Source organism: Mustela erminea, chromosome 12 (genome assembly GCF_009829155.1).
Source record: "Mustela erminea isolate mMusErm1 chromosome 12, mMusErm1.Pri, whole genome shotgun sequence".
In the NCBI taxonomy this organism is placed as follows: Eukaryota; Metazoa; Chordata; class Mammalia; order Carnivora; family Mustelidae; genus Mustela; species Mustela erminea.
Genome location: NC_045625.1, coordinates 13,948,382 through 13,974,710, shown reverse-complemented (window position 1 = coordinate 13,974,710; position 26,329 = coordinate 13,948,382). Strand labels below are relative to the sequence as shown.

The following is a 26,329-nucleotide window of genomic DNA, read 5'->3' as shown; positions in this document are numbered from 1 at the left end:
GCCCATTTTGTGCTGAAGTTAACTGATCATTTACTTGTTTGCTGCTTCTCCTGAGACTCAAATCTTCCCTCTGACCCCTAGTGCCTGGTACGGAGTAGGTGCTGTGAGACCCTTTGCCGACTGGTAGGTTATATTTTCACCTGCACTCCCAACACACCCTGTCCATCTTCTATCCAGCACCTAAAACGAGGCATTATTATTCTGCATGTCTGCTATTCCTCTGAACTAAAAATCTTCATTTTTACAAGAGGGCTCCAAGACCAGCTCGGTCCCTTCCAGCTGTGATGACAACAAAGCAAGGAAGTTTCAGTTCTCATGTCTGAAAAAAGGTAACATAATACCTCCCTTTCTGGAGGCTCCCGTAAGGCATGAAAGGAGATGGGGTGTGTACAGTACAGTGCCTGACACTGAGGAGAACCCAACAGAGGAACTCATCCCTCAGGCCACAGAGCCCCGCTCAGAGCTGGGACCCATGCCCCTTCCCGGAGGCCACTCACTGATCAGGAATGTTCGGCCTGCCTCCTGGAGCTGGCTTCTTGAATTCTGTTTTATACTGAACAATCTCAAACATTCACAAAGTAGAAAGAATGGGATAACGAACTGCTGGCTTTAGCGATTATCAAACCAATGCCAAACCTGCTTCACCTACACCCCTGCCCATCCATACCTTAAAAGTATTTTTAAACTCATCCCCAGAAGCCTATCATATTTCATGTCCATAAAATATTTTGGTATACAGTTCTACAAAAAAGATTCTTTAGAAAGAAACATTGTCACCACACCTAGAATGACAATAAAAGAAGACATGATGTGCGTGTGTGTATGCGCTGCATATATATGTACACACACACACACACACACACACACACACACACACACAGGAATATTACGCAGCCGTCAAAAATGAAATCTTTGCAATGATGCTGATGAAACTAGAGGGAATTACGCTAAGTGAAGTAAGTCAGTCAGAGAAAGACAATTATCGTATGATCTCATAGATATGTGGAATTTAGCAAACAAGGCAGGGGATTACAGGGGAAGAGAGGAGAAGAAAATGAAACAAGATGAAACCAGAGATAGAAACAAACCATAAGAGACTCTTAATCTCAGGAAACACACTGAGGGTTGCTTGGGAGGAGGGGGGGATGGGGTGGCGGGGTGATGGACAGTGGGGAGGACATGTGATATAATGAGTCCTTGGGTGTTATTTAAGACAGATGAATCACAGACCTGTACCCCAGGAACAAACAATACATTATATGTTAATTGTACTTAAATAAAAAATTATTTAAAAAATAAAAATTGCTTAGTATCACCATGTATGTCAGGAGATACATTTCCCTGAGCCCATCATTTTTTTTGAACTGGTCCAATTCACCAGCATCCAAATGAACTTCACGTTTTGCATTTGATAGGTCTCTTAAGTTTCTTTCAATCCAGTGGTTCTCAGGGCTACCAAGAGGACTTATAAAAACAGACCACGGGGCCCACTCCCAGACTTTCTGATTCAATCGGTCTGGGGTGAGGCCCTAAACTTTGCCTTTTTAACAAGTTTCCAGATGGCACTGATGCCGCTGGCCCAGGGACCATAATTTGAGAACTGCTGAAAATCTGGAAGTTTTACTCCCCCTTTCCCCTCTTTTCCCCCAGGATGAAAAGATGCTCTACACTCATATTGTACATTTCCTGTCCGACCTAGAATCAAACCATTTCTCCAAAAAGTACTGGTTCCTATTAGTGGGAAAAGGTATTTAGAAACCACAATTTGGCACTAGAGGTGCTCACTGGTACTGGAGTGGACATTTTTAAAGACTAAACGTAAGTGTTTTCAATAGGAAATGTATCACATATTGATATTTCCAAATCAAAAATGGCAGGATTTTTACTTCTTTGTTTTTAAATTTTTATCTCTTCCCTGATAGTAAAAATCTTAACCTACTTAGCTATTTGTTTCATCCTGCAATAGAAATTTAACAGTTTTAAAATACCAGTACCAATATCACATTAACAGTATCATCGCTGAAAACAATTAAAACATTTTTTCAGGGGGCACCTGGGTGGCTCAGTGGGTTAAAGCCTCTGCCTTCGGCTCGGGTCATGATCCCAGGGTCCTGGGATCGAGCCCCACGTCGGGCTCTCTGCTCGGCAGGGAGCCTGCTTTCTCCCCTCTCTCTGCCTGCCTCTCTGTCTGCTTGTGATTTCTCTCTCTCTGTCAAATAAATAAAATATTTAAAAAAAAAAAAAAAACATTTTTTCAGTCCTTTTTACCCTTAGAGTACTTCTCTGTAGGGATATAGTCAAATTACTGTGTTTTAGTCTTGAAATGTTTCCTTTTTGCATGGGTATGCCTTCAATACTGTATCTATAGTAAGGTTTGTTTCATTTTGCTACCTATTTTAAGAAACTGTTTTTTCCCATTTTGATTTATTTTTAATTATTTAAAGCATTTACACAGTTTCAACATCAAATTTACAAAACGAGATCTTTACAGAGAAATCTGCTATCCATGCCCTTCCCTCCTCTTCCATCATACCCCTACAAGTAGCCTGTTTTCTTATTATTTAACCTTCCAGTTAAACAAAATTTTTATAAACAAATATGTATATATATTTGTATCTCTTCCCACAACTTTCTTAGATAAACCAATGTATATGACACACACTTCCCAGAGTAATTCCAGGGATTGCAGGGGATGGCATATTAAATGCAAAAGGCAAATTAATGACACTCAGAGAAAACTCTAGGTCGTAAAAAAAAAAAAACCACCACAAAAAAACCCATTGGGGTTCCTGGCTGAAAACTTGTAAATCTGCTTTACACACATTTTACACTAAGAAAAAGGCACTGTATGAAACATAGGCAGGGACAGAAAAGTGGCTTGAGGCAATTTAACACATCACAGGGGGTCTGTGTACACCAGCAACTATATCAGACTGACTCCAAGGTCCCTTTTCTGGCTCTAAAATTCTATGATGCTAAAGTGAGCATAATCAATTATATAAGAAGCGCCTGGAAAGAAGGGTGAGTCATCTCAAGCACTGGCCAGTCCCCGGACTAGTCTCCTGGTGGGGGGCAGGGGGGATGGATGTGACTATAATTTATATTTACACACACAAAAGAAAGAAGAACTACATTCCGTCTATTTAACAGACATTACTGTGTACTGAGGACAAAAACATTGCATCAAGTTTCATCCACATTGTGCTTTAAAAATCACATGGGCAAGTACTTGTTTGGGAATTTGAGAAAAATTATTCACTAAAAAATATGAACAAAATAAACATGGCCCTTCCTGGGAAACAGAGAGACACAGACATTAAACAGACAAATAAATAATTTACGACATATGATGAAGCGGAAGAGGGCGCTGGGCCTGGGTGACCAGGGAGCCCTCTCTGACCCTGAAGTAAGATGGAAGCTGAGACAGGAAAGGTGAGAAGAAGCCAGCCAGCCAGCCCGGAGGGAGCCCGGACAGACAGACAGTCAGAGCATCTGTGTCATCGAGCCTAAGATGGAAAGAGCTCGGTGGGGGAGCAGAAAATGAAAGGCCAGTGTGGGTCTGGCACCCAGTGGGCCCTCTTCCTCTCCATGGCCCCACTGGCTAAAAGTGGCCTAAACATGATTTCCCTGCAAAATGGTTACCTACCTCCCCGAGCCTAGTGCACCCAAACTTCCTTCCTAGGATCCCAGAGGGAAATCACAGGACAGGCTCATTAGAACCTTCCGAGCAGAGAGAGCTGTTTCGCTGCTGCCTCTTTGCCACGGCTGACAGATCTGAGAGCTGTCAGAAAGGGTTTAACTAGATGAGTAACGACAAGGAATGCAAATTTCCCTCTGCCGTCCTGCTGGCCTTTGGCAAAAATTTATAGGTTGGATAAATGCAGGGGGCAATATCTATCAGACCACCACGCAAAGTTCTAACCCTTCCTTCATCTGCCTGCTCTTCCTCCTGGGAGGCTTCTCGGACGACCAGAGCGGTTGCTCGCCGTGGCACGATACCAGCTGTCGCCTGCTGATGAAAACCCAGGGAGGGCCTCCACTCCGCCTGACTCCTGGTTTGTGCCATGAAAGATGGGGATAAGGACGGCTGTGGGATCAACCGTTCTTAACTCGGTCACATTCAAGTTGCTGCAAAGTCAAGCTTTCGAGGGAAATTTTAATGATTTTATAAGAAATGATTTTCAATAGTTAAAAGAAAAAAACTTCCTAAGTAGTTAAAACAGATTGAAACTAGAACCCCTACAGTATGACTCTGAAAGCTACCAAAGGAATTAGATGGTCCAGAGAAAGACACCAAAAATACAAGAGATTTAGAGTGGAAGGGAATGAGCTAGTCTACAAGGACAAACTAGGACTTAAAATCTACAAAATGAAAGCATGCCCTCTGGATTCAGATAACCGGCTCTGTCACCTCGGTTGGGCCTCAGCTTCCCTGTGTTAAGACACAGTTAGGACTTCCCTCCACAAAGACAAGCTAGGAGTGGGGCCATGGTCAGGTCAAGACCACAGGCTGAGCCCACAGGAGTGCCAGGGGAGAAGGCAAGAACACACCTGAAGCAGCCAGCACAGTGCCTGACACGTCACCCTTAAACACGGCACCTCCCCCTCCCTCTGACGTGTTCCCCAAACTGAGAGCACGTCTGCCCAGGCTGGAGACTGAGACACAAGCCCCAGTGGCATCCCGTAGCCTCGGGGTCCACGTATCACCACCTACCTGTTCACAATGAAGCGTGCACTGGCCATTTGTGGGGAGTGAGACCCTCCAGAAAAGCGTCAATAATCGCGCAGCCTCTTCGAGGATCAGCTTGGCTGTGCCCACACTGGTGACGAACCTGCTCAGAGGTGCCAAGTGTGGACCCTGCACGAGGGACGGGGAGGTGGGGGGGGAGAGAAGGTTGTTATATGCAATTGAAAAAGATTATGGACAAGCCAGCTTTAACGGGCAGCATAAATCTCCAGATCGTAGGCTTGTGCCCACATGCTGGGCAGGAGCCTGGTGCCAGACAACACCAATTTATTGTTCCTAAAGACAGATGAATCACAGATTATGAGAGAATTTCGGTGATGATTTTAGCCCAATCAATAAGCATGATTAATAACCACCTGCGCGAAGTGTATTTACTACGCCAAGCAGAGGGAAGAGGGTCCACGGAGGGCCACTGGCAATGCTCCACCCCACAGAGCCTTTCCTGAAGGCAAATGGTGCCAACAGCAAGGGACGCAACATGAACGTTTCTGCCTTCAGCAGCCCCTGCTAAACAGCTCTACACACTGCCAATATGAAGTCGGGGCCTCGTAAAGTGTCCCTCACCCTCCGCCGACACATGCGAACCCTAACTGGGAGATGTCAAAGGCAAGAGAAAGCCAAGCGCATGAGTCAGAGAAGGGAAAACAAAAAACATTTTAAAAAGAGAAGAAAAGAGCACTGTCTCCACAAATAATAAAACCACTACAAAATAAAACGATGCCCTCCTTTTAGCTGTCAAATGGGCAAAAATCCATTTGTAAATAAAATCACTCCACGAAGAATATGGTGTAGTGAGATCCTCTCACTTGTAAACGGGGACACATATTTTTGACAGTAATGCATCAATAACTCTCACCAAGAGCCCTGAAGGGTTCATGACCTGGGAGCTTCCACACCAGCAATTCACCCCTGATGAACTAATCAAAGATGCCCTGAGCGATCCGTTTACAAGGACGCTTGCCACATCCTAAATGTCGAAAATATGGGCCAAAGAGTAAATAAGTGGTGTTACGGCCACATACTGGCTTATTTTTCAGCCAACAAAAGTTCTAGAAAAATACTGAATAGGATAGGAAAATTGCTTATATGTTAACTGAGAGTCAAAATATGAAATTCATGTGGAGTCAGTTTTACTAAACTTTATGAATGAGCGAAAGAGTGTGTATATATGTACATATCAAAATTTTAAGCACTGAACACTATGTGATGTTTTTATGTTCTTGTATAGTAAGGATTATGATCAGAAAAGAACAGTAATCCTATTAGCATTTACTAATTCATTCAACAAACATTTACCAGGCACTAAGTGCACACCAGGCCCTGTGTGAGGTAGTAAATATGCAACATTGAGTAAGAGAGACACTATCCCTGCTCTCTTAAAGTTTATTGTCTAGTGAAATGTAAAATACAGAATGACTTTTACAGTATGGTAAAACAAAATAAAACAAAAAGGCAAATCAGGCACCAGGAAGCCGGGGGCCTCAGTAAGGACTGAGAAGAGGGACTAGAAAACATGACCCACGGGAGCTTGGTGGTTGGGTCCAGTCTGGGAGGACGGAGAAAATGTGACCCCCACCCCTGGAGGAAGAGAGTGAGTAACTTTATGACAAGCACCTGGCACTCGGGTCCTCAACAAAAGGTAACTTTAAAGTGAGGAGGATCCAGTAGGATGAGGCAGGAAGGAGTGACCCCAGGGAAGAGATCGCATGAACACAGAGTACAGACCTCAGTAACTGCTCCTCCCATAGAACAGCCCCAGACTGGACCTGACCTCTGAGCTCTCGTGGGCTCCATTTCCTGGTCCCTCTTCTCAGGGCCTTACTGAGGATGCAGATGAGAGGATGCCTCTCAGAGCCCTCAGGCGGTCCCTTCCACTTAATGCTCCCCGTGAGCAACCTCACTCCCTCCGGTGGTCAGTCAGGTTACCTTTGGTCCCAGCTCTGGGCTTGCGGGCCGGGGAGCCTCTTGGATCTGCAGGGCCATCTCAGCAAAGAGCTTCTGGCCCTGGTCAATCTGCTGGCACAGGGCCTCGTAGTCCCCAGTCAGGCCCAGGACGTGGCAGCCACTCGTGCTGGCCCACAGGCGGTGGCCAGCAACCAGGTGGGACACACATGGGTTGCTGGTGACCGAGCTGCCACTGTGGCAGGAGAGGGAGTCCGTGTCATTTCCAGAGAGCGGAGGAGTCTCTGATGCTACAACATGAGAGGGAAGACGTCAGAGCCATCTGGGGCACCATCCTGTGTTCGATGAGCTGCGTTCGGTGATGTTGAAGCCAGGTGCGAGGACAGAGAAGGGCCTTCAGGCCCAAATGCCACCGTCACAGCACAGGAGAAAGTGGCCTGGGACCTTGTCTGTCTGTTCCCCCACTCCGGCCTTATTCGTCTGATGGGAGAAGCTCGATTCAATTCAACCAACACTTATCAGGCACCCACTCTGCGAAGACCCCTGCTCTACACAGACGAATCAAGCTAGTGTCTGCACTCCATGAGCCCACGGTCTAATCAGTCACCACGCGGGAGGTGTAACAGCACGATGACGAAGAGCCAGAGCTCAGAGGAAGAAATAATCAATTCTCTGTGCAGGAAGAGAGATCAGGAAAGGCTTCCTAGGAGAAGCAACAATTGTGCTGGTTGAACAAGCAGCAAGAATTACACTGAACAGAGGTAAAGCCTGTTGCTTTTACCTTTGCATCAGCGAAAGTACAGATGAATAATTCTGAAGGGGGCCTCTGGAAAGGCGTGGCACCAAGAAGTCTGCATTCGGGATGAGTCTCAGGGCGGAAGGAGGATTTGCACGGGCAGAGAATGGGACAAGGGTGGCTTGGAGAAGGACGGAGCCACACCACACGGTCCCAGCGAGAAGAGAGTGTGAGCCCATCTGCAGGATGGGGACCCCTCTGGATGGTCACATCCATGTAGGAGGACAGGGAGGGACGGGCCCACTGGGGCGCACGCTGGACGCCTAAAGCCACACTGAGGTGCTCGCACTTCCATCTGAGGCATCAAGGACCCAGTGATATTGCTGAGGTCAGTAACCCTGGGGAACCGATAAACTGGTGTCGGGGAGGAGCTCACCAGCTAGACATGCTGAGAACATGAAGCCCCAAATCCTGACAAACACTCTCCTGATTTGGGACCAGGGACCCCCTTTCATTCCATTTAAAAAGTCCTACTGCCAAAGCCAACCCCACCAGAGAAACCCGGACTTCAGCTTCTACCTGATCGTGGCGGCACCACCCGTGTGGAATCAAACAGGTCACAGGAATCATCTCTCGCCGTGGGGCACGTGTCACCGCCTACGAGACGCAAAACAAGAGACAGAAAAGAAACTGTCATTGGTATTGGAGAAAGAACTGAATGAGAATACAGTAAAGTATCAAACACACAACAGGACTAGGATCCCCTCAGCAGGACCCCAGGCACCGAGACTGAGCAGGCCCAGCGTCCTTTCTGGAAGGACCCCCCCCTCCAGCAAGTAAACAGGCAGGTTCACTGGTAGGTGGCCAGGACTAAGGGAGGGAAGCATGGGGCTGTGGGGTCCTGGGGAGGGGCTAGCCCAGAGGAGAGACCGTAAAGCAGGCGCAGGAACGAGCAGGTGCAAAGGCACAGAGGCGTGAACGAGCAGGACGCACGGGGGGGAGGGGGGCAAGCAGGTGGGAGGCTGAGCCCAGGGTGCAAGGCAGGGCCGCGGTGGGACGCGAGGCTGGAACCATGAGGACTGTGGCGGCCCCCCAAGGGCATCGGGCAGGGCAATGCCGAGCTGAGGGCAGTGCTGTGGACTGGAGGACTGAGTCTGGAGGTTGCCGCAGCTATCCGAGCAACAGACAAGAGGGACCCAAAGCAGAGTTTAGGAAGTGGAAATGACGTCAGGAAGCAAAGTCAGCTGGACGCCATCCGAGATGACCGCCACACCGTGAAGTCTAGAGGGTGTGCACATGTCCGACTCTCAGGAGCACCATGAACGGGATGGCACTGTTTCAGACCTTGGGGAGGAGCAGAAGACAGAGGGACAGGGACAGGAGGTGACCCACCCAGCACTAGCAGAGTGTTGGCAGCAGAGCAAGGAATGTGCCCTGAGTCTAGGCCTTAGGATGGCCCGCCAGCTCCTTCTTGCCCAGGAACCTTGGGGCATCATCGGGAGCCACCTTCGACTCCGGGTCCAAGGGGCTGGCCCCTAAGAAGGATCACTTTCTGCCAAAACCAGCCATCTTTAGAGCAGAACTTTCAAGTAAGTGCACTAAATATGATCCTGAAAAGGCTTGTGCAGAGGAAGAGAGGCCGCTGCTGCCAGAATTCCCACCTTCACTGGAGGCCACCCTGGCACTGAGGAAGCCTGTGGATTCTGAACACACTGTCCTGAGTGCCTCCTGCAAGGCTGCCCCACGGCTGACCCTAGACAAATTCCAGAAGCAGGCAAAGGTTGCTCCGCGGCCGCCTCCCTTCAGCTGCCCCAGCTCTCCCTCCCAGGCAGCCCCGGCCCTGAATCATCCTCCCTGCCCCGAACTCCCCAGCGGCCCCCGCAGACCCATCGGTCCCATCTCTGCCACACCCTAAGAAGGGCCAGGAGCAGACCTATATTTCAAGCAGAGATGCCACTGCCAATGGAGAGCCCATGCAGAAGGCGGCGATATGGCTCCTTTCCAACCCTCTGAGATTCCGCTGGTCGGATTTTTATCCTAAGAAGTGCTGTTTAACAGCAAAAATCACATTAATGTCTATGTTTATTAAAGCTCCAAATCAGAGACCACTTTAATAATCACCACGGTAATGGTTTCGTGACTGAGGATCCTCTGAAAACAGTAATGAGGAAGCCCGTATGAAAGGGTGGGAAATACTTCGGAGGCAATATTGGGCGAAAACAAAGACAGGAGGCAGAATGGCACAAAACCCAATGCGAATGATGTAAGTTCATGCCTGCATGTGATCGCCAAATGAAGAGAAATATGCAAAGGAAAATATCATCATTCTGTAGAATCGTGAAGGATTTTTTTTTTCATTTTCTTTTTTTTCATAACATCACATCATCTTCTGTGAAAATTTCAAATTCCTTATCAAGGAGAGATCACTAAACCAATCACTACAAGTTCTAAAGCATGCTGACTGGGTGCTCTCTCAGAGATTTTAATTTTTTTAAATTAAAGGCAATAGAATTCCCAATCCCAGAAGAGACTAAGTCCGAACTTTTCTACAGTACCTGTCACCTGTCTATAAAGTGTGCAGACACTCCCTGTCCCCGGGATATGCGCATCCCCCGCCCTGCATGTCTCAGGACACTTGAGGCTCCGAAAAGCTGGGTGCTGCTCCAGGTACAGCACTGGTCTTGGGAGCTGAAGAGTCATTTCTAACTCCAGTCCTGCCACCTACTTGCTGTGTTGCTTTGGGCAAGTCCGGTACCCTCTCTGGGTCTCAGTTCCTTCACCCACAGAGCAAAGAAGATGGCCCGGCCAATTGCCTAGAGACCGACAATTTGCTGGCTTATTCCTAGCCCAGTGCTGGGCAAGTGACAGCACAATGACAGGAAACCCTTGTCCCTTCTCTGCTATCCTACACAGCCTGGTAGAGCTAGACAATAAACCCGAGAGCAAATGCAAAACAGAAGCAGTTTTCAAACCCACCAGGATGCTTTTCTGCTCCTACAAAACACTGAGAGCCAGAGTAAGATGTTTCGAATCTCTCTGAAAGGCAGTAGCACGAGGAACTAAAAAGGATTTTCAGCCGTGGAGTGCTGTGGGCAGGGCTGAATGGAAGTGGGGATGAGACTGGAGGTGATGAGAATGCTGGTGGCCCAAACCCCACTTCCCTCCACCAAGAGGCCCCCAGACGGAGACTACACTATCCCGCCGAAGAGGACAGCTGAGCAGCGGTCAGGCCCCTGGCTCCTGGGGCAGCGGGTGGTCTGCTGTCAACGGAGGGACACCTCGGTGGGGCAAGGGCACCAACTAGAAGCTCCCGTGTCCCATCGACACACACAGGGCCGTCATCTCCATAAGAAGGAGCAGGGGCAGTACCGTGCTTGTCCGGCTGCGGGGGCCACTCCGGGACCGACAGGGTCTGGAGAGCCACAGTGAAGGCTGCTTCATGAGCCTTCTTCCCCGCCGTCGCCAGCTGCTCCTCCAGCCTGCCCTGCAGCGCGCTGTTGGTCTCAATGCTCTTTTCCAGCTGCCCCCGAAGAGCCTGGATCTCTGTTAGGAGACCACGCAGGTCACTGAAAGGGTCCTGCCCCCTCCAGCCTTCTCCCGATGTCTCTGCTCCGGCCTCTGCAAGCAAGAGCAAGGGGAACACCTGATGGCTTCCGCCACCAAAGGGTCAACCATCAAAGGAGCTCCACAGTGTTTTAAACCCACCACCACCCTCCCCTCCCTAAGAACTAGGTACAATTTAAAATAACAACTTGACTTTAAAAACAAAAATATTGGCAGACTTAATTGCTGCTATTCCACAGGCTAAATAAGAGCTGGAAATTAATTTTCACTTCTGGCCATAAAAGCCTAGCAAATTGCACACCAAACCCCGAAATTATGTCTAGTAGTAATAAAATCTATTTGGGCTAGAATTATAGAATAAAAGGGGCTGATTTTAAGAACCACAGTATATTAAAAAGGCACAACAGCAAGAATAAGAAAAGCAACTTGAGGAGAAAATGGAAGGTGTGAGGTGACCCTTTTCTAGATAAACTTTCAATAGGGAGAAACCATCTGGAAAATTAGTTTAAAAAAAAAATGTTACCACACCTCAAAACTGATTCTAAAACATCAGAGTTTGCAGTCAAGTCGCTCTGATCTGGTATCTGTCAGAGGATCTGGGCCAATAACCATTTCCACAGCAATGCCCTGCATGTGGTAGGTGCTCCAGAATTATTGGCCAAATGAATGGGCAAAAAGAAACGCACTCTAGCAGAAAACTCATAATCAAATTATTCCTTGAGTGTCTGCGACGTCCCACGTACTGTGGTAGGATGCTTTTCATAAATGATCTCACTGCATTTTCACAACTCCACAGACTAGCTATTAGGAGACACGTTTCATGGAGGAAGAACAGGCCCGGAGGGGTGAGGCGACCCGCCAAAGGTGGCATAGCCAGGAGGCGGGGCAATGAGAATCCAGCTCCCGAGCCCAAGCCCATCTACACTGCTTCAGAAGACGGGGAAGCCAGAGGGCTTGCTGCAAAGTGTGCCCCCGTTGCCCAGCAGGCCAGCGAGGGCTGTGATGACAGCATTTCAGGACAGTGTGCTGAAGTGAGCTCACAGCGTGGACGCAGCAGCCCCAGGACGGGATGTGCCTCGGGCCAGCGCGCAGTACCTCTTGGCCTCCTGTGCTCCTCCTCCAGCCTCTTGTACACCTTCAGCTCCACTCGGAGGGACTGCAGGAGCTCATCGTTCTGGGAGAGCAGCTGCTGCCTCAACTTCGCCTCCTCCTGAACCCTGGAAAGGCCCCACGGCCACAGGGAGGGGATGTTAATTCTGACGCCCGGGGATGGACTCGGACTCCACAGAGCAGCCCTTCCACCGGCAGCAGCCGGCAGAGTGCAGATGAGACCGACGGGGTGGGTCAGGATTCCCAGCAGGGCCCCTCTCCCCCGAGGACCGCCCGGGCCTGGCCTTGTCCGTGTGCCATCCACCCCATGCCCTCTTCCCCGCCACCCGAGGGGCACGTGCTCTCTGCTCTTCAGCGCGCGGAGCCGAGGAAGCAAAGCTTACAGGGTTACGGCTTAGCTAGGGGTGCAGAGCTCGGGAGGGACCCGCACCACGTGACAGCTCGACAATGATCTTGCTAGGTCAGCGCACCACCCTGGGCGACCAAGGGTGACGTCGGTAACTGAAAGAGCGTGGCGCTCACGAGCGCTGAGGAACAACAGGAAACACGTGGGACAGGACAGGGGCGAGGACAAATTGCCAGGGACACTTGGTATGGGCCCTTTAATGTCTAACTGGGCCTCCGACCCCTCAGCACAGAACCTCCCCACATCTTCTCCAGGCACGCCGAGTGAAAGTCGAGGGCTTCCCACGGCTGCAAAGGCCTGTGGGCCTGGGCATCCCACCATCTCTCTGCCCTTCCCTCCAGGTGCACTGGCCTCCCTGCTCTGCTCTGCACAGGCCAAGGGCACCACTCCCCAGGGCCCCATCCCTTTCTGCCACAGTGAGCTCCCCCCGACCCTGCTCATGTCCCTTTGCTGCCTTCGGGTTGAGGGTCAAATGCCATTTCTTTCAGAGAGGTCTCCCCTGACCTCCCCAGAAAAAGACCAGCATTCTGCCCCCCATGCTCTGGCCTGCTCTCTTAGACGATTCTGCCCCACGTGCTTGATTCCCACCCAACATCATGTGCCTGACACTTGCTGGCCTTCCGGGCACTCAGACAGGGGCCTGCACACCCGGCTCTGTGACTGGACGCCTGGCACGGCCAGTGGGGATGGGGGTGCCCCGAGCCCTACCTGCTCAGCTCACTGCGGCTGCTGCCCACCTCCCGGAGCAGCTGCTGGTTGTGCCGCTCCAGCTCGCAGACCTCCCTCTGCAGCCGCTCATTCTCCCCCTTCACACAGGCATACTCTCGTTGCAGGAGCTCGAGGTTCGCAGCCTTCCTGGAGAGGGACTCTCGTAACTTTTCATTCTCCTTCTGTTTATCTGCAAACACAAAAAAGCGCCACTGAGAAGAGACACCATTTGTTTTTTCCAACCTTATTACGCAAATACGGCACTTCAGCTCGAGCACTCCAGGAATACAAAGCAGAATGAGATTTAATCTGGCATTTATGATTTTGGCATTCCAATTATCTTATGCATTTTGGGCAGATAAATCTGTCAACATCAAGGCTGCAGATTAAACGTCACTGGGATGGAATGGGCCTGTTTAATTTTCTATACAATAATGGGCCGTGCAAACCTAGTTACTTTGCCTTCGCAGAGCAAACAGTGGGTATAAATTACAGACAGAGGCAAGAATCTGCCCCAGACTCCGGCAATGCATGCGAGGGAAGTCCGTAAGCCCCCATCTGCTCCTCAGACCAGGACAATGGCACCACTCCCAAGGAATAAAATGTGCCCACAGCCTGGAGATGGGCAGTTAAGAGTGTGACCTGAGGCAGAGAGGTGTGTTCAAGTGCACTCTGCTGCCCACTGGTGCCAAAACCTCCATGGAGTTTCTTGACTTCTCTGTGCCTCAGTTCCCCCACATGCATCGCTGTGAGGCTGAACCGAGATACTGCACACAAAGGGCTTAGCTCAAGGCTTCCCGAGAGCTCCCCAGGCCAGGTCTTCTCTGGGCTGCTGATGGCGGTGGCTACCAGGTCTGCAGCTCTGACGGCAGGCCTCACACCAAGAGCTGCATGGGTATCATCTGATTTCATCTTCGTAGCAAACCTCCGAGGAGGTACTATTTTTCTCATTTTCCAGATTGGAAACAAAGGATCGCAGAGATGAAAACTTCCCCAGGGTCACAGAGCCAAACGGGCCACAGCCAAGACAGAGACCCAGCTTTTCTGATGCCACCCTTCACCACGGCATGACCATTTCTGAGCAAGTGCCCCCTCGCCCCTCAGACTCCAGCCCCACGACACGACACTTCCTACGATTCCTGACTGGTCGACACTCTCCCCGCCTCTCACACCTAGGCTTTTGCCTGCTTTCTTTCTTCTATTTAGAAAACCCTGGCTCTTCTAAACCTTAGGCACAGTGGCTAACCCCTGCTTAGCCTGCTGGACTAAGCTCTTGAAGCCGAGACTCTCCTCGGTCAAGACATCGTCCCCAGGGTCCTGTGCTCCCCGAGCCTGCCTTTGTCCTGGCTGACCCCCATGCTGGCCTGCCGTGGGTTGCCTGGCCGTCTCTCCCATCCGCCCACAAGGCCCTCGAGGAAAGGGACCAGGACCCACTCTTTCTGTATCAGTCTACACAGGCCCGGACACATTTGCTGAGTGCGTGATCTTCAAAAGCCTCGATTCTATCTCTTAAGCCAAAAACAGCATCAGAACCCTCCAGAGAGAATGGGAGAAGCTGGCCCAACTCCTAGCTCTACAGATTTCTAGCTCCGGGACCACCAGTGGGTCAATTCCTTAGGCCTCAGGTTCTTATCTGTAAAACATGACTAATAATTCCTCTGTCCAGAAACATTTTAAGTATTGAGAGATAATGTAGGTGAAAACTCGTCCGGGGCTAAGCTCCAAAAAGAAACAATTAAGAGAAGGGATCCTCCTATGAAATACTGGAAAAACCTTCCTGATAAGAGGGAAATCTCTGGATGAGATTTTGGCAGTAATAGATTTCAGCAGTAATAGATTTCCAGTCTTTCTGTCTTCCACTGTAACCTGTGTGCTTACTAGAGACGCCGTGCTGAGGGCTTCACAGGGCTAACTGTCACGACAGCCCCATGAGGTACGTCTATTTTACAGCTAAGAATACTGAGGTTCAGAGAGATTAAGTAAACTGAGCCACAGAGTCACAAAGCCACAGAAGCCACAAAGTCACAGAGCCACAGAATGTGAACCTGGGTTGGTCAGACTCCAGTGTGTTCTTCCCATGCCACAGAGGGCTCTGGGGGTCCAGACTGCCGGTGGCTCCTTTAGTTCCTACCTCTGGATCCCTTGGCCAGCATCATATTGAGAGCCTGGTTCTGCTTCCTCAGGAAACAGATCTCTGATGTCAGAGAATTATGCAGCTCTGATCCATAAGCAAAAGCATTTGTAGAACCTATAAAAATATACATAAATAGTGATTTATGGTCACCAGATCAATATGGATGGAACATGTTTTAAACAACAAGGAAACACAACATGCAATGGAAATGATTCCAGATGAGGTATCACCAGAGCCCAAAGGGAAATGAGAGTGAGCATGAAAGAGGTGGCAAGAGCCGCCCCCCATTCTTACCTCCTACACATGAACTGAGGTAAACAGGTTCCTTTCTGCCCTCCCCAGCAGACGGTACCTCTACCACTCCTACTCTGAGCTGAAAGTGGAGTCATCCTCAACACTGCTCAACCAAGCAAATGTGACTGCTGGTTCTTCCTCCCAAATGCCTCAGATGCTGGCTCACTCTTCCTGCCCCTGGAGTTCAGACCTTATCAGCGCGCCCTGACCTTGCCTCCCTGCTACTCTGCCAGTGGGGCTGCGCACAGTCCAGTCATGATATTCTCTGCTAAGAAACACTAGACGGCCCTCCCCTGCGAAGACAGACAATTGAACAAACCAAACACAAGGTCCAAACTTCAGATCTCCATGACTTCACTTCAAGCTCATGCACAACCCTCTCTCTCTCCACCCTGGACTCTAGCGTCCTCGAATGCAGACGGACCGGGCCACGCCCGTGCCCCCACACACTATGCGGTCACACATCTCCCTGACTTTGTAAAGTGAGGTCTTTATTCCCTGTGCCTAGAATGCCCAGTTCCTTCACCTCCACCTGAGAAAACCACACTCGTCTTTCAACTCTTAGCTCAAGTTCACTGTCTAGTCTAAGTGTTTACTAAAAAGATCCGGGTCTGAAGCCAGACAGACTGGGTTTGAGATTACTTACAAACTCTGATCAGTTTAGCTCAGGCTGTGGTCCATCTCCTAAAATGCTACCCCTTCCTCTGGCCAGACAGCTGCCCTGAGACACACCCCCCTCCAGCTCTCTATCCCTGCACCATATATGACATCCAGAGCACGGGAACGTAAGACCCTCAGGAGAGCACTGGGCTTTCTACACGGGGCAGGCAGATGCTTCCCTCCCCGCCTCCCTCACCACCCCGCAGAAGCAGACTGCTTTCCTAAACTCCAGGACAGCTAGAGCCTGAGACCTGAAGGGAAGCCTGCTGGAGGCTTCTGGGAAAGATTTCGAACTCGGAGGAAAAGAGAAGGACAGGGAGGAGCCCTGAGCCCCACCGTCTTCATTCCGATGCTGTGGACACTGTCCTGAGAGGAGGTGATGCTCAGAATGACCACGGTCCTCGTGGAGACGGACCCCAAGCCCTGCCAGCCTATCACTGAGCCAGTAAACCTGCCTGGAACTGCCTGTGTCTGGTTCTCTTGTTAAGTCAGAAAATATAAATCCCCATTGTTTACACCAGTTTTCACTCATATTCTGTTCTCTGCAGCTGCAAGCATCGAGGTACACAACTGATTACAGGCGAATATTCAAACTCCCCGTAAGGACAGTAGGACATCAGGCCTCCCAGAAGCCAATGCGGCACATTCTCTCCACTCTCCAGCACCACCTTGCCCCATGAGAGTGATTCACAAATCACAGCGCCATGTAATTTTTCATTCCCGTGTGTCTCTCCCTGCCAATCCCCTCTACTCTCCCCTATGAACTCTAGTGTCTTCTCAGAGACACCTGGGTCTGAATCATGGCTCCGGCTTCTTAATAGCTGTATGACCTCAGGCCCGTCACGTGACTTCCCTGAGTCTCCACTAGCCCAGTAAAAATGATCCATGTTCTTATTATTACTGCTATTATCATTTATGTTAACATCCTAACGGGTGGTGCGTTGGAGCCAAAAACAGGACCGAAGCGCCCTCTGGATGAACAGGAACAATCCTACAGAGGAAGTCGGCTCTGGCCACAGCTGTGGGGGCCACTTCTCGAAGGAAGAGTCGGGCCAGAGGCCAGAGCCGGACAGAGCCTGAGCTGGCGGGTGTCCTCTGAAGGCCATCACTACCAGCTCCTCCACCTGATGACAAGTTAATCCGCGAGGTGACAGTTTTTAACAACATTCTGCCTCAGCATCACAAGGAGCCCTGCCTTTCTCAGACCTGCTCCCAAGATGAACGCCCCACAGCAGGGGGGAGGTGGAGCCACTTTTATTCCCTTGTCTTTGTGACAACAGGGCGAGAACAGCATGTCTTTCCAACACTGTAAATACTTTATGAATGTCTTTTTGTAGACCTTCCCATCAGAGTGAATTACTCTCCAGAGCAACAGTGCCAGCTCCACTGTAGCTGGTGGCCATTCGAGCCCCCAAATAATTCTATAATTGGATTTGCCAGGAAAAATGTAAAACAGAATGAATCTAATTCAGGCATTACCACGAGTGAATGTGAAGGGCCCAGGCATGTATTTCTTCCCTGCATTTCATATGACTAATGACTCGGGTTAATCAATCAATTTCCCTGGGGGTGAGAGAGAGGGCGGAAGCAGGACAGGGGAGGGAGGCAGAGAGAGTGGCGTGGATCCACTCTGGACCTCACAGACCACAGCACATCAGCACCTACATGGCTCTGGAAAGACCTTCTAGGCAGAGGGCTGTGATGGGCCAGGCAGGAATGAGAACTGGACCAGGGGTCCCAGGACTCAAGTGCCGCCGCCACTGAGTACATCTTGCTAGAACTGTTATTTCGTCTCTAAAAACGTATGCATCACCACTTGTTGCAGGGCTCTGTGATGTGAAGCTAATAATGTTATACAAAATAAAAGGGTAAAATAACATGGCAATGACAAAGAAAACCACCACTTACTGAGTGAGGCACGGAGCAAGGCCCTGTTGAGAGCACTGCTTCACTGAATCTCAGGGTGGCTCTGTTTTATAAAATAATTAAGTCTGGAAGAGGCGGGGTGACTTGCCCAAGTCCCAGAGCTAATAACCAGAAGACCTGGGGTCCACACCCAGCTCAGTGCAACTCCCTAACAAACTCAGGCTTTTCCTGGGGCACAAAGCTGCTCTCAAGACACAGTCCTCGTGGAATGAAAACAATCTCTTTGGAGCAATAAGGAAAGATGTCCAAAACACACTGCTCAATGAGAAAAGGGACAGAACGACAGATAGACAGATACGAAGTATTCTAGGTGAAGGAGAAAATAAGCATATGCATTTGTATTTGCATTGAGAAAGCCCTGTTAGCTGTGGAAGACAACTAACAGAGGCAGGAGGAGAGAAGGGAGCGCAGGACGAATGGTACAGAATGGAGACAGTAAGCTTCACACTGGGTGAATGTCTTCCTTACGGGAAAAATACATATTTTTAAGTCTTTCATGGAAGGACACCATTCAGACCTAACTGAGTTTCCGTGCAGGCATACTGGCAACCTCGTGGCCGGCCTGTGAGACTCACCAAACTGCTAACAAGCTCAAACTTTTAAGGTCCATTACTGATGAAAAGACGAAATACCGCCCTGTTTTATTTTAAAATACCTCTACTTCTCTCCAGCGACCAAAATCAGAAGAGGAGCTGGCCCCGCTCCGGGCCGCAGAGGCCAGCAGACTCCTTCAGGGCCAGGGACTGTGGGGGTCGCTCTGTCCAGTCAGCTCACCTGACTCATCGCCACGGGATAAAACGGGGATGATTCTCCCCACTTTATAGTCTGCAGTGTTTAGCGAGGTCACCGTGGAGGCAAGCAGCGAGGTCAGGATCCGGGCTGAAACCTCTCTGGCCACCAGTGAGTGTGAAGCTCACCAACACACAGCAGACGATCCAGGCAAGTGCGCCCCAGACGAAGCCCTCGCAGGCGCGCACAGCCCTCTGGGGCGGCTCTCCCTTACCTGGGTCGAGGCCAGACCCTTGCCGTTCCAGCTGTCCCCGAAGCTTCTCGTTTGTCTTAATAGATTCTTCTAAACGTTTCCTCAGACTTCGAATTTCTTGAATATGTTCCATTACTAAGTCTACAGGAGGGAGAGTTATTTTTAATTTAAAGTCTGAAGCCCCCAACAAATTGAATAATTTACAAATTATGCAAGGCTCTTAAAATTCCAAGTCGTGCTGGATGTATTCAGATCGTCGGTAACTGGCAACACTTTCCCAGGCTTGGTGAGGCTGAGCGACTGCCCACGGCCCATGGACACAGTTCTGTAATGGTTCTCTGCAGCCCTCCACGAGCAGGGAATTCTATATCACATGGAAAAATTATATTCCATACAATTTTAATGCTAACTCTAATGCGGCCCTTTATTCTTCTAAATATCAAATATTAATTTAAAACTTTCCTCATGGTGAAACTAACAGATCACTTTCAAGTCTGTCTGAATTGCCTGAGCGTGGATTAAACCACTTTCATAATGAATCCAGATATTTCTTTGAAAGGACTATGTTTATCCATTTATCATTTACTCAGTTGAGACTCAAAAACAGAGCAAAACAGTAATCCCAGAGCTTGTGAAAATGGTAAGAAGTGTGTACTCTCCAGAGCACATCCTGTTCGCGTGAATGTAAATGTGCGTGACTTCTGGGATCTATTTTTATCATCAGCCTTAGAAAGGTTCTTTTCCAAAGTCTTTCCTCAAATAATTCTACTTCCAGGAATCTACTCAAAGAGATCACCAGAGATACTGACAACCACTTGCCAGAAAGCATGAAAACGTTCATCTGAAGCACTATTATAGAGCAATAAAAACTGAACATGACTCAAATTATTAAACCAACTGTATTACATTACATTGCTGTGATGCAGTATTCTACAGCTACTGAAATTATATTACGAAGACTGTATCATCTTACAGAAAAATACAGATACAAAATGGATTATTCAGCATAATTATAACATTTTTAAATTTTAAAATTTGCAGACAAAAAAGACACATAAACACAAAATAAGAAAATCTATCCCAAGATATTAACAGCAGTTGCCTTTGGGTGGTAGAGTTCAGGTTTTTCAAAACTTCTGTATTCTATCTTTTTTAAATTTATTTTTATTTTTTCAGTGTTCCAAGACTCATTGTTTATGCACCACACCCAGTGCTCCGTGCAATACATGCCCTACTTAATACCCACCACCAGGCCTTCCCAACCCACCACCCCCTCCCCTCCAAATCCCTCAGTTTGTATTCTATCTCTGTGTAACATTTATTCATACGTAAAAATTTAAGTTTCCCAAATTTTCTACAATGAGCATGCCCTATTTTTTCAGCCACTGCCACGTCTCACTTTAGCAAAGAACGAAGGATGCACAGTTGCAATCTGGAGGAAGGTTTCTAGAATCAGTGTTTAAAGCATAGCCACATCAAGTATCCAAAGCCAAAATTAATGTCTTTAATTCATCAATTACGGTACACTCAGTATGTCTTCGTAATGTTTGTTTTAAAACATTATACTAATGTTATGACCCAGTTTTAATTCCTCCAAAATGACTTTCGTTTAAAAGTAGTACAATGTTACAGATCTTTTCCTAATTAAATAGTAATTCTGCCATGAATCTGAATGTTTATGAGAAGACTTAATTCCCAGACCTTCAGCTATCTCCTATTAATGCCAGAAAGTGTGGCAGTCATTTGGTGGGATGCATGAGGCCCTCCTGGCCAGCCCAGGGCCGGAAGACCCTGTGCAGCAAACTCCTGCCACACCTCCCGCCCCTGCCCTGCAATCGTGCAGCCACTAGTCAGGTCCGAGTGAGGCAGGAACTTATCTATTCTGATCGCAGTCCTCCTCGCTGGTTTATATCCACATCCCACGCTGCAGGCTTCTTGGTTAAAACGGTTCGCAGCACCTGCCACTGTGTCTGTCCAGGAGCCAGACTCATCATCAGGGCTTAAGGAAACATTCCCAGTCGAACTGGACACCACTTATTAATTATGCAGCCCCAACCAAGGAGAAGGAAACACTAGACGCGTCTTTACAAAATGGGAGAAAAATATCTGTCCCTCCTCTAATAAACATCCATCCGACAAATGCTAACTCTTTAATACCATAAATCCTGCAAGAAGCAACCAGCAAAAACCGTGTGTGTATCTTTGGCCTAGTAGTTCCACCTTACAGAATCTAGGTTAAGATAATGCACCGAAATAAGGGGAAAGCTTCATGTTCAAAGACATTCCCTGCGGCAGTGTTCACAATTGTGAAATTTTAGAAATGACTTAAATGTTCAGCAAAAGGGGAACATAAGGAAAACTGCAGTTCAGCCATTCAACGGACTATTCTAAAGCCACTAAAAATGATGGTATGTAACAACATGTCAGAAAGCTTATGATAGAATGTCAAGTGCAAAAAGGAAAAATACTAAATTATCTCTCTACTTAGAATATAAACATGACAAAAGGAAAAAACAGATGCAGAGACCAAGAGTCTGAAGAGAAGCAAACCAAAAAAGCTAAGAATGGGCTTATTAGAATGGCTCCAGAGCACTGCCCCCCCAGGGAAAGTGCCTGCTAATGCACAAGGAGGGTGTGACAAGCCCAAGGTCATGAGTCCCCAGAATCATAAGACATAAGGAGATGCCTAAAAGGTTCTGTATTAGAAATAAACCAAGACTGGCATGGCAGACATGTGGGAGGGTAGAAAAAAGAGGGGCTGACAAAAGAAACCGAGAGCGAGGTGCCCAAACTGTAGCAGAAGGGTTTGAAAGAACAGGGGTCCCACATATTCCCATTAAGTGATCTGGCTTGCTGTACTGTTGACCCTCACGCCCTTGTAACTCCTCCAGCCCTCAATCAAGGGTGTTCCTCCCACAAAAAAGAGTCTCAGGGGTTCTTGGAAATGGACTGAATTCCTTGCCAGGCTGATACAGTGCAGAAGGAAGTGCAGCTAAGGACAGGAAAACAACTCATGGGTCTGACCCACATGAGGAGAAGGCAGATCAAAGAGCCTGAAATAACCGAGAGAAACCTAGTACGTAGAAACTCACAGAAATCACACAAGGATACAGCCAGAAACCCAAAGAAAGCAAATCTAGGTGAGGAGCCCGGCTAACACCGCACTTCTATGAAACACGGGTATTTGTTGCTCTGAGTATTTTCAAACTGTGCTCCTCCAGTCCCAGGGTGTCCCAGAGGAGCCTCAGGAGCCGCTGTAGAGGACAAAGTCTCACCCATATCTTAATTACATATTAGGCCTCCATATAAAGTTCATCCGAAACAAAGTGGGGAGTTGTTGCTAAAACAGACTTTGAATTTTTGAAAACAAGTTCTATGTGATCAGGTGTCAACAAAAAGCGTTTAGAGGGGCGCCTGGGTGGCTCAGTGGGTTAAAGCTCTGCCTTTGGCTCGGATCATGATCCCAGGGTCCTGGGATCGAGCCCCACATCGGGCTCTCTGCTCAGCAGGGAGCCTGCTTTCTCCTCTCTCTCTCTCTGCTTGCCTCTCTGCCTACTTGTGATCTCTATCTGTCAAATAAATAAATAAAATCTTTAAAAAAAAAAAAAAAGTGTTTAGAAAGGAGGTGCCAGCGTCTGACTTGTGCTCTGGATCCATTCGGGCTGCCTTGCATGCATAACCACTGGAAGAAAGGAGAGACCAGAGGATGTCAGCTAAGGTCCAGAATCTCTACCAGGGGTCAGAAAACCACAGCTCCTGGGTCAAACCCACCCACCACCTATTTTGGTAAATAACGGTTTATTGGAACAGAGCCACACTCATTCACTTACATTTTGTCTACGGCTGCCTTCTGCTACAACAACAGGATTGAGTAATTACAACAAAGACCATATGTTCCACAAAGCCCAAAATATTTACTATCTGCCCTTTCCTAGGAAACATTCGCCAATCCAATACCTCATACCTAATACCCCACAGGAGGTCATCGAAACTACAAATACAGAGGAGGTAAAGGAGAGCTCAGGGGCACGTGGAGGTTCCGGAGGCTGATGCTGCCGACTGAGCCCATGGTCCAAGGTCAGTGGCAGGACGAAGGGGCTGACCCAGTGGACAAAAGGTCACACCCTGAAGGGAAACACTGCAGATCACTAGAATTACAAAATACCCTAACAGGGGTTCAGGGGGACGGTGGGTGGTTAGGTAACTGGGGCAGCTGTACAATTCCAAGCATGGGTCTTCAAAGTGATAGGGTCTCAGAAGAGCCTGAAGGGAAAAACGGGAAATTAACCAGACTTGGAAATGGACACAGAATCTCAGGGTCTGCCAGTCTGGTTTCTGCCACTGTTAGAAGAGCAAGGAAATGGCGAATCACATAATAAGTCATCATTAAGAAATAAAAATGACTCTTCCCCAATCACCAACACTTTCAACAACCGCAGCTTTCCCCAGTGATAAATGAGAGTCTGAATGACCAGCTCTGGCCCTGCCAGGATCTCCCTCCATCAGACGAATATTCAAATGTCACTACACTCTGCTTACTCAGGCAAGATGGCAAATTACTGTTTAGACCAGGAAGCCTTGGCCGCCTCTAAAATGCTGAGCAAAGCTTAGCTTACCTTGAGAAAAATGGTTCGTCACTACCGAGGTCTTCCCGGTCTCGCTGTCTTGCTTCTGGTCTTGTGAGAGGACGGACGACTTCTCGGACATTTCATAGTCGGATAACGCATGAGAGGCAGATGGCTCAGGAGACTCAGGGAGGATGTGCTGGTAGGTGATACCGTCTTCTTCCAACCTTCACCATCGGGATTGAGAGAGAAATTGTTCCCCACACTAAGATCCCACGCCAGGACCAGGACTTGGGAACACTTAAGGTTACTTGGCCCTTTGTAATCTCCCCGTATTTGCAACTTTGTTTTGGAGCCCTTTTGTTTCTCCAGAGCATTTTATTAGGGAGGACACTCTAAAACCAAAAAGCGCTCAGTGGGCTTGAGTCTGGAGCCAGTGAAGATGGGGAAGCCACTGTCTGACTCATGGGGAGGGGCCCTCCGCGAGAGCACGAGTCAGTGCCCACTCTGTACCGGGCGTGTTAGACATACCGTCTTACTCAGTCCCCATAGAGACCCTTTGAGCTAGAGAGGACTATCCTGCAGACTCGGGGAGCCTGAGGCACAAGCTTGCCCACAGTCTCACCACTTGAGCCCAGGTTTGTCTGTCTCTGCAGCCCTAGGAGAATGCGGGAGGCCAACCCAAACCCATGAAGTGGCCTTATGGGTTTAAAAATCTTAAAACCCTCAGGGCCCCCATGCAGGTCCCAATGCCACCACTCTGGCAATCATCTGATTAACCTGTATTTCCCAAGAGCCACCTGAACCATAAGGAAAAACACCCTGAACTGGGTGAAAAGCCCACATGAATCTCCATTATAGATAAGCTCCTTAATTTAAGCTCTTTTTTTCCTTCTACTTTTTCCTATTACTTCTTGTCTCATTATTCATGAGCTCAGACAAGAGCAAAGGACTCTAAAGCTGCAATGCATTCATTAACAGGTAAACACCAGATGCAACTTCACTCAGACAGCGTGATGGATGCACGGGCTTGCCGCTGCCTTGCAAAAGTGCCGAATGGGCCAAGGGCACCCATTTAATTAGCTTAGGAGTGACCCGTGTGAGTGCTAAGCCTACAGCGGAAAAAGGCAGAACAGAAGGAAAAGAAACCAACCTGTCAGGGATGGGAAGGGTGACACATGGCTGAGGAGGGCTGAAGCAGACTCCCTGCCTCCTTCCAGCCCCCTCTCCAAGCAACCACGGTCGTCTTTCACGACAGCAAATCTGATTTTGTCTGGCCCCAGCTTATTCTCCTTCAAAGGCCCCCCTCTTCCCATAGTACAGAATTTGGACTCCTAACACAGAATCTGAGGACCAGCCCAGCACAGTCCCCTCTGCCTCTCCAGCCTCGACCCTCAAGTTCCCTGCACCAGCTCGCAGGGGCCACATGGCTCTTGCCTCATACACACTCTCCGACAATCCCTGCCCCGGGCCTCTCACCCTTCAGATCTCAGTTAAGACTGTCTGCGCTCTGGGAGGCCTTGCTTGCCCTCTCCATAGCCCGCCACTGAGATGCGATCCATTATTAGGAGGATGGAAGTAGAGGGCTGAACGGGGAGGGATCTGTGAAAATACTGCAGTGGGAAAGGAGTGCTTCTTCTGAACGTACAGATGCTCTGATTGAAATGTCCTCTGGTAAGCTGGGATGTGTCCCCACCTGCTTACTCTATGATGCTGTGGCCTTCGTGATGCCAAGAAAGTCCAAAACTCTGGTCTCTGTCTCTTTATTTGACCTCCAGAAGCCCAAAGGTCTGCTGCTCCAAAGAGGAGGGAAATACCCGTAGCACTCCCAACGGTCAGAACCTTTAAACAAGGAACTAGAGGGGGCGAGACCTTGACATTTCCTGTAGGCCATCAAGGCAAACTAAGGAAGTACACAACACATTTATTCCATCAACAGTTTTTGAATTCTAACTATGAGCCAAATAATTAAGGCGGAAGCAGGTATAGAGATATTCAAGACACAGTCTTTGTTCTCAAAAGGTAATATACAACAATAATAAGAGAACAGAGTCTGACAGATTCAAGTTCAAACCCCAGCTCTGCTTCTTAATGGCAAGCATGCAATTCCGACCCTTGTCCTAAAATGGGAACAGTGCTTGCATGGTAGTGTCGGCAAGGATGCATGTGAATGCCTAGGGTAGCAGCCGACACACACCAACACCCACCGTTCACGCTAGCTCCTTCCCTCTGTCGAGGAAGTCTGCGAGTGGAAAGACAAATGCAGGGCGTACTACAACGCCATGTGCTAAGTGCTGTAATGTGACAACATGCCAAGTACTACAGGAAAAATAACTGATCCTGGAATGCAGAAGAGAGACGGGGATGTTGGGGAGAGCAGGTTCACTGCTCTATCAATGGACTCTGAAGAAGGATTTTCAAACTACAGCAGGAAGAAGTCAGGCACAGGCCGCAGAACAGTAAAAAGTCAGGTAAGACTGAAGCATGAGAACACGAGAGAAAGAAAGATGGGTCGGACTGAGCAGGGCCTCAAAGCCCAGGCTAAGGCATCTGAAATTGATCCTGCATGGCCCAGGAGCCAACAGGAGGAACGTG

At 48.7% G+C, this 26,329-nt stretch overlaps 1 protein-coding gene across 6 annotated transcripts in view; it reads right to left on the bottom strand.

The window, feature by feature from the left end:
- CDK5RAP2 (CDK5 regulatory subunit associated protein 2) overlaps positions 1–26,329 on the bottom strand; it is a 176,877-nt gene that overhangs the window by 7,363 nt on the left and 143,185 nt on the right. For 5 of the 6 annotated variants that reach the window (XM_032307032.1, XM_032307028.1, XM_032307031.1 and 2 more), the window contains 9 exons: positions 23,786–23,961; positions 19,191–19,310; positions 15,305–15,421; positions 13,174–13,363; positions 12,045–12,166; positions 10,755–11,003; positions 7,965–8,042; positions 6,674–6,939; positions 4,715–4,858 (listed from right to left, as the gene is read on the bottom strand). In XM_032307032.1, the coding sequence (XP_032162923.1) occupies positions 4,715–4,858; positions 6,674–6,939; positions 7,965–8,042; positions 10,755–11,003; positions 12,045–12,166; positions 13,174–13,363; positions 15,305–15,421; positions 19,191–19,310; positions 23,786–23,961 (1,462 nt within the window). The remainder of the gene's footprint in view (positions 1–4,714; positions 4,859–6,673; positions 6,940–7,964; positions 8,043–10,754; positions 11,004–12,044; positions 12,167–13,173; positions 13,364–15,304; positions 15,422–19,190; positions 19,311–23,785; positions 23,962–26,329) is intronic. The other variant, XM_032307030.1, reaches the window with a different exon arrangement.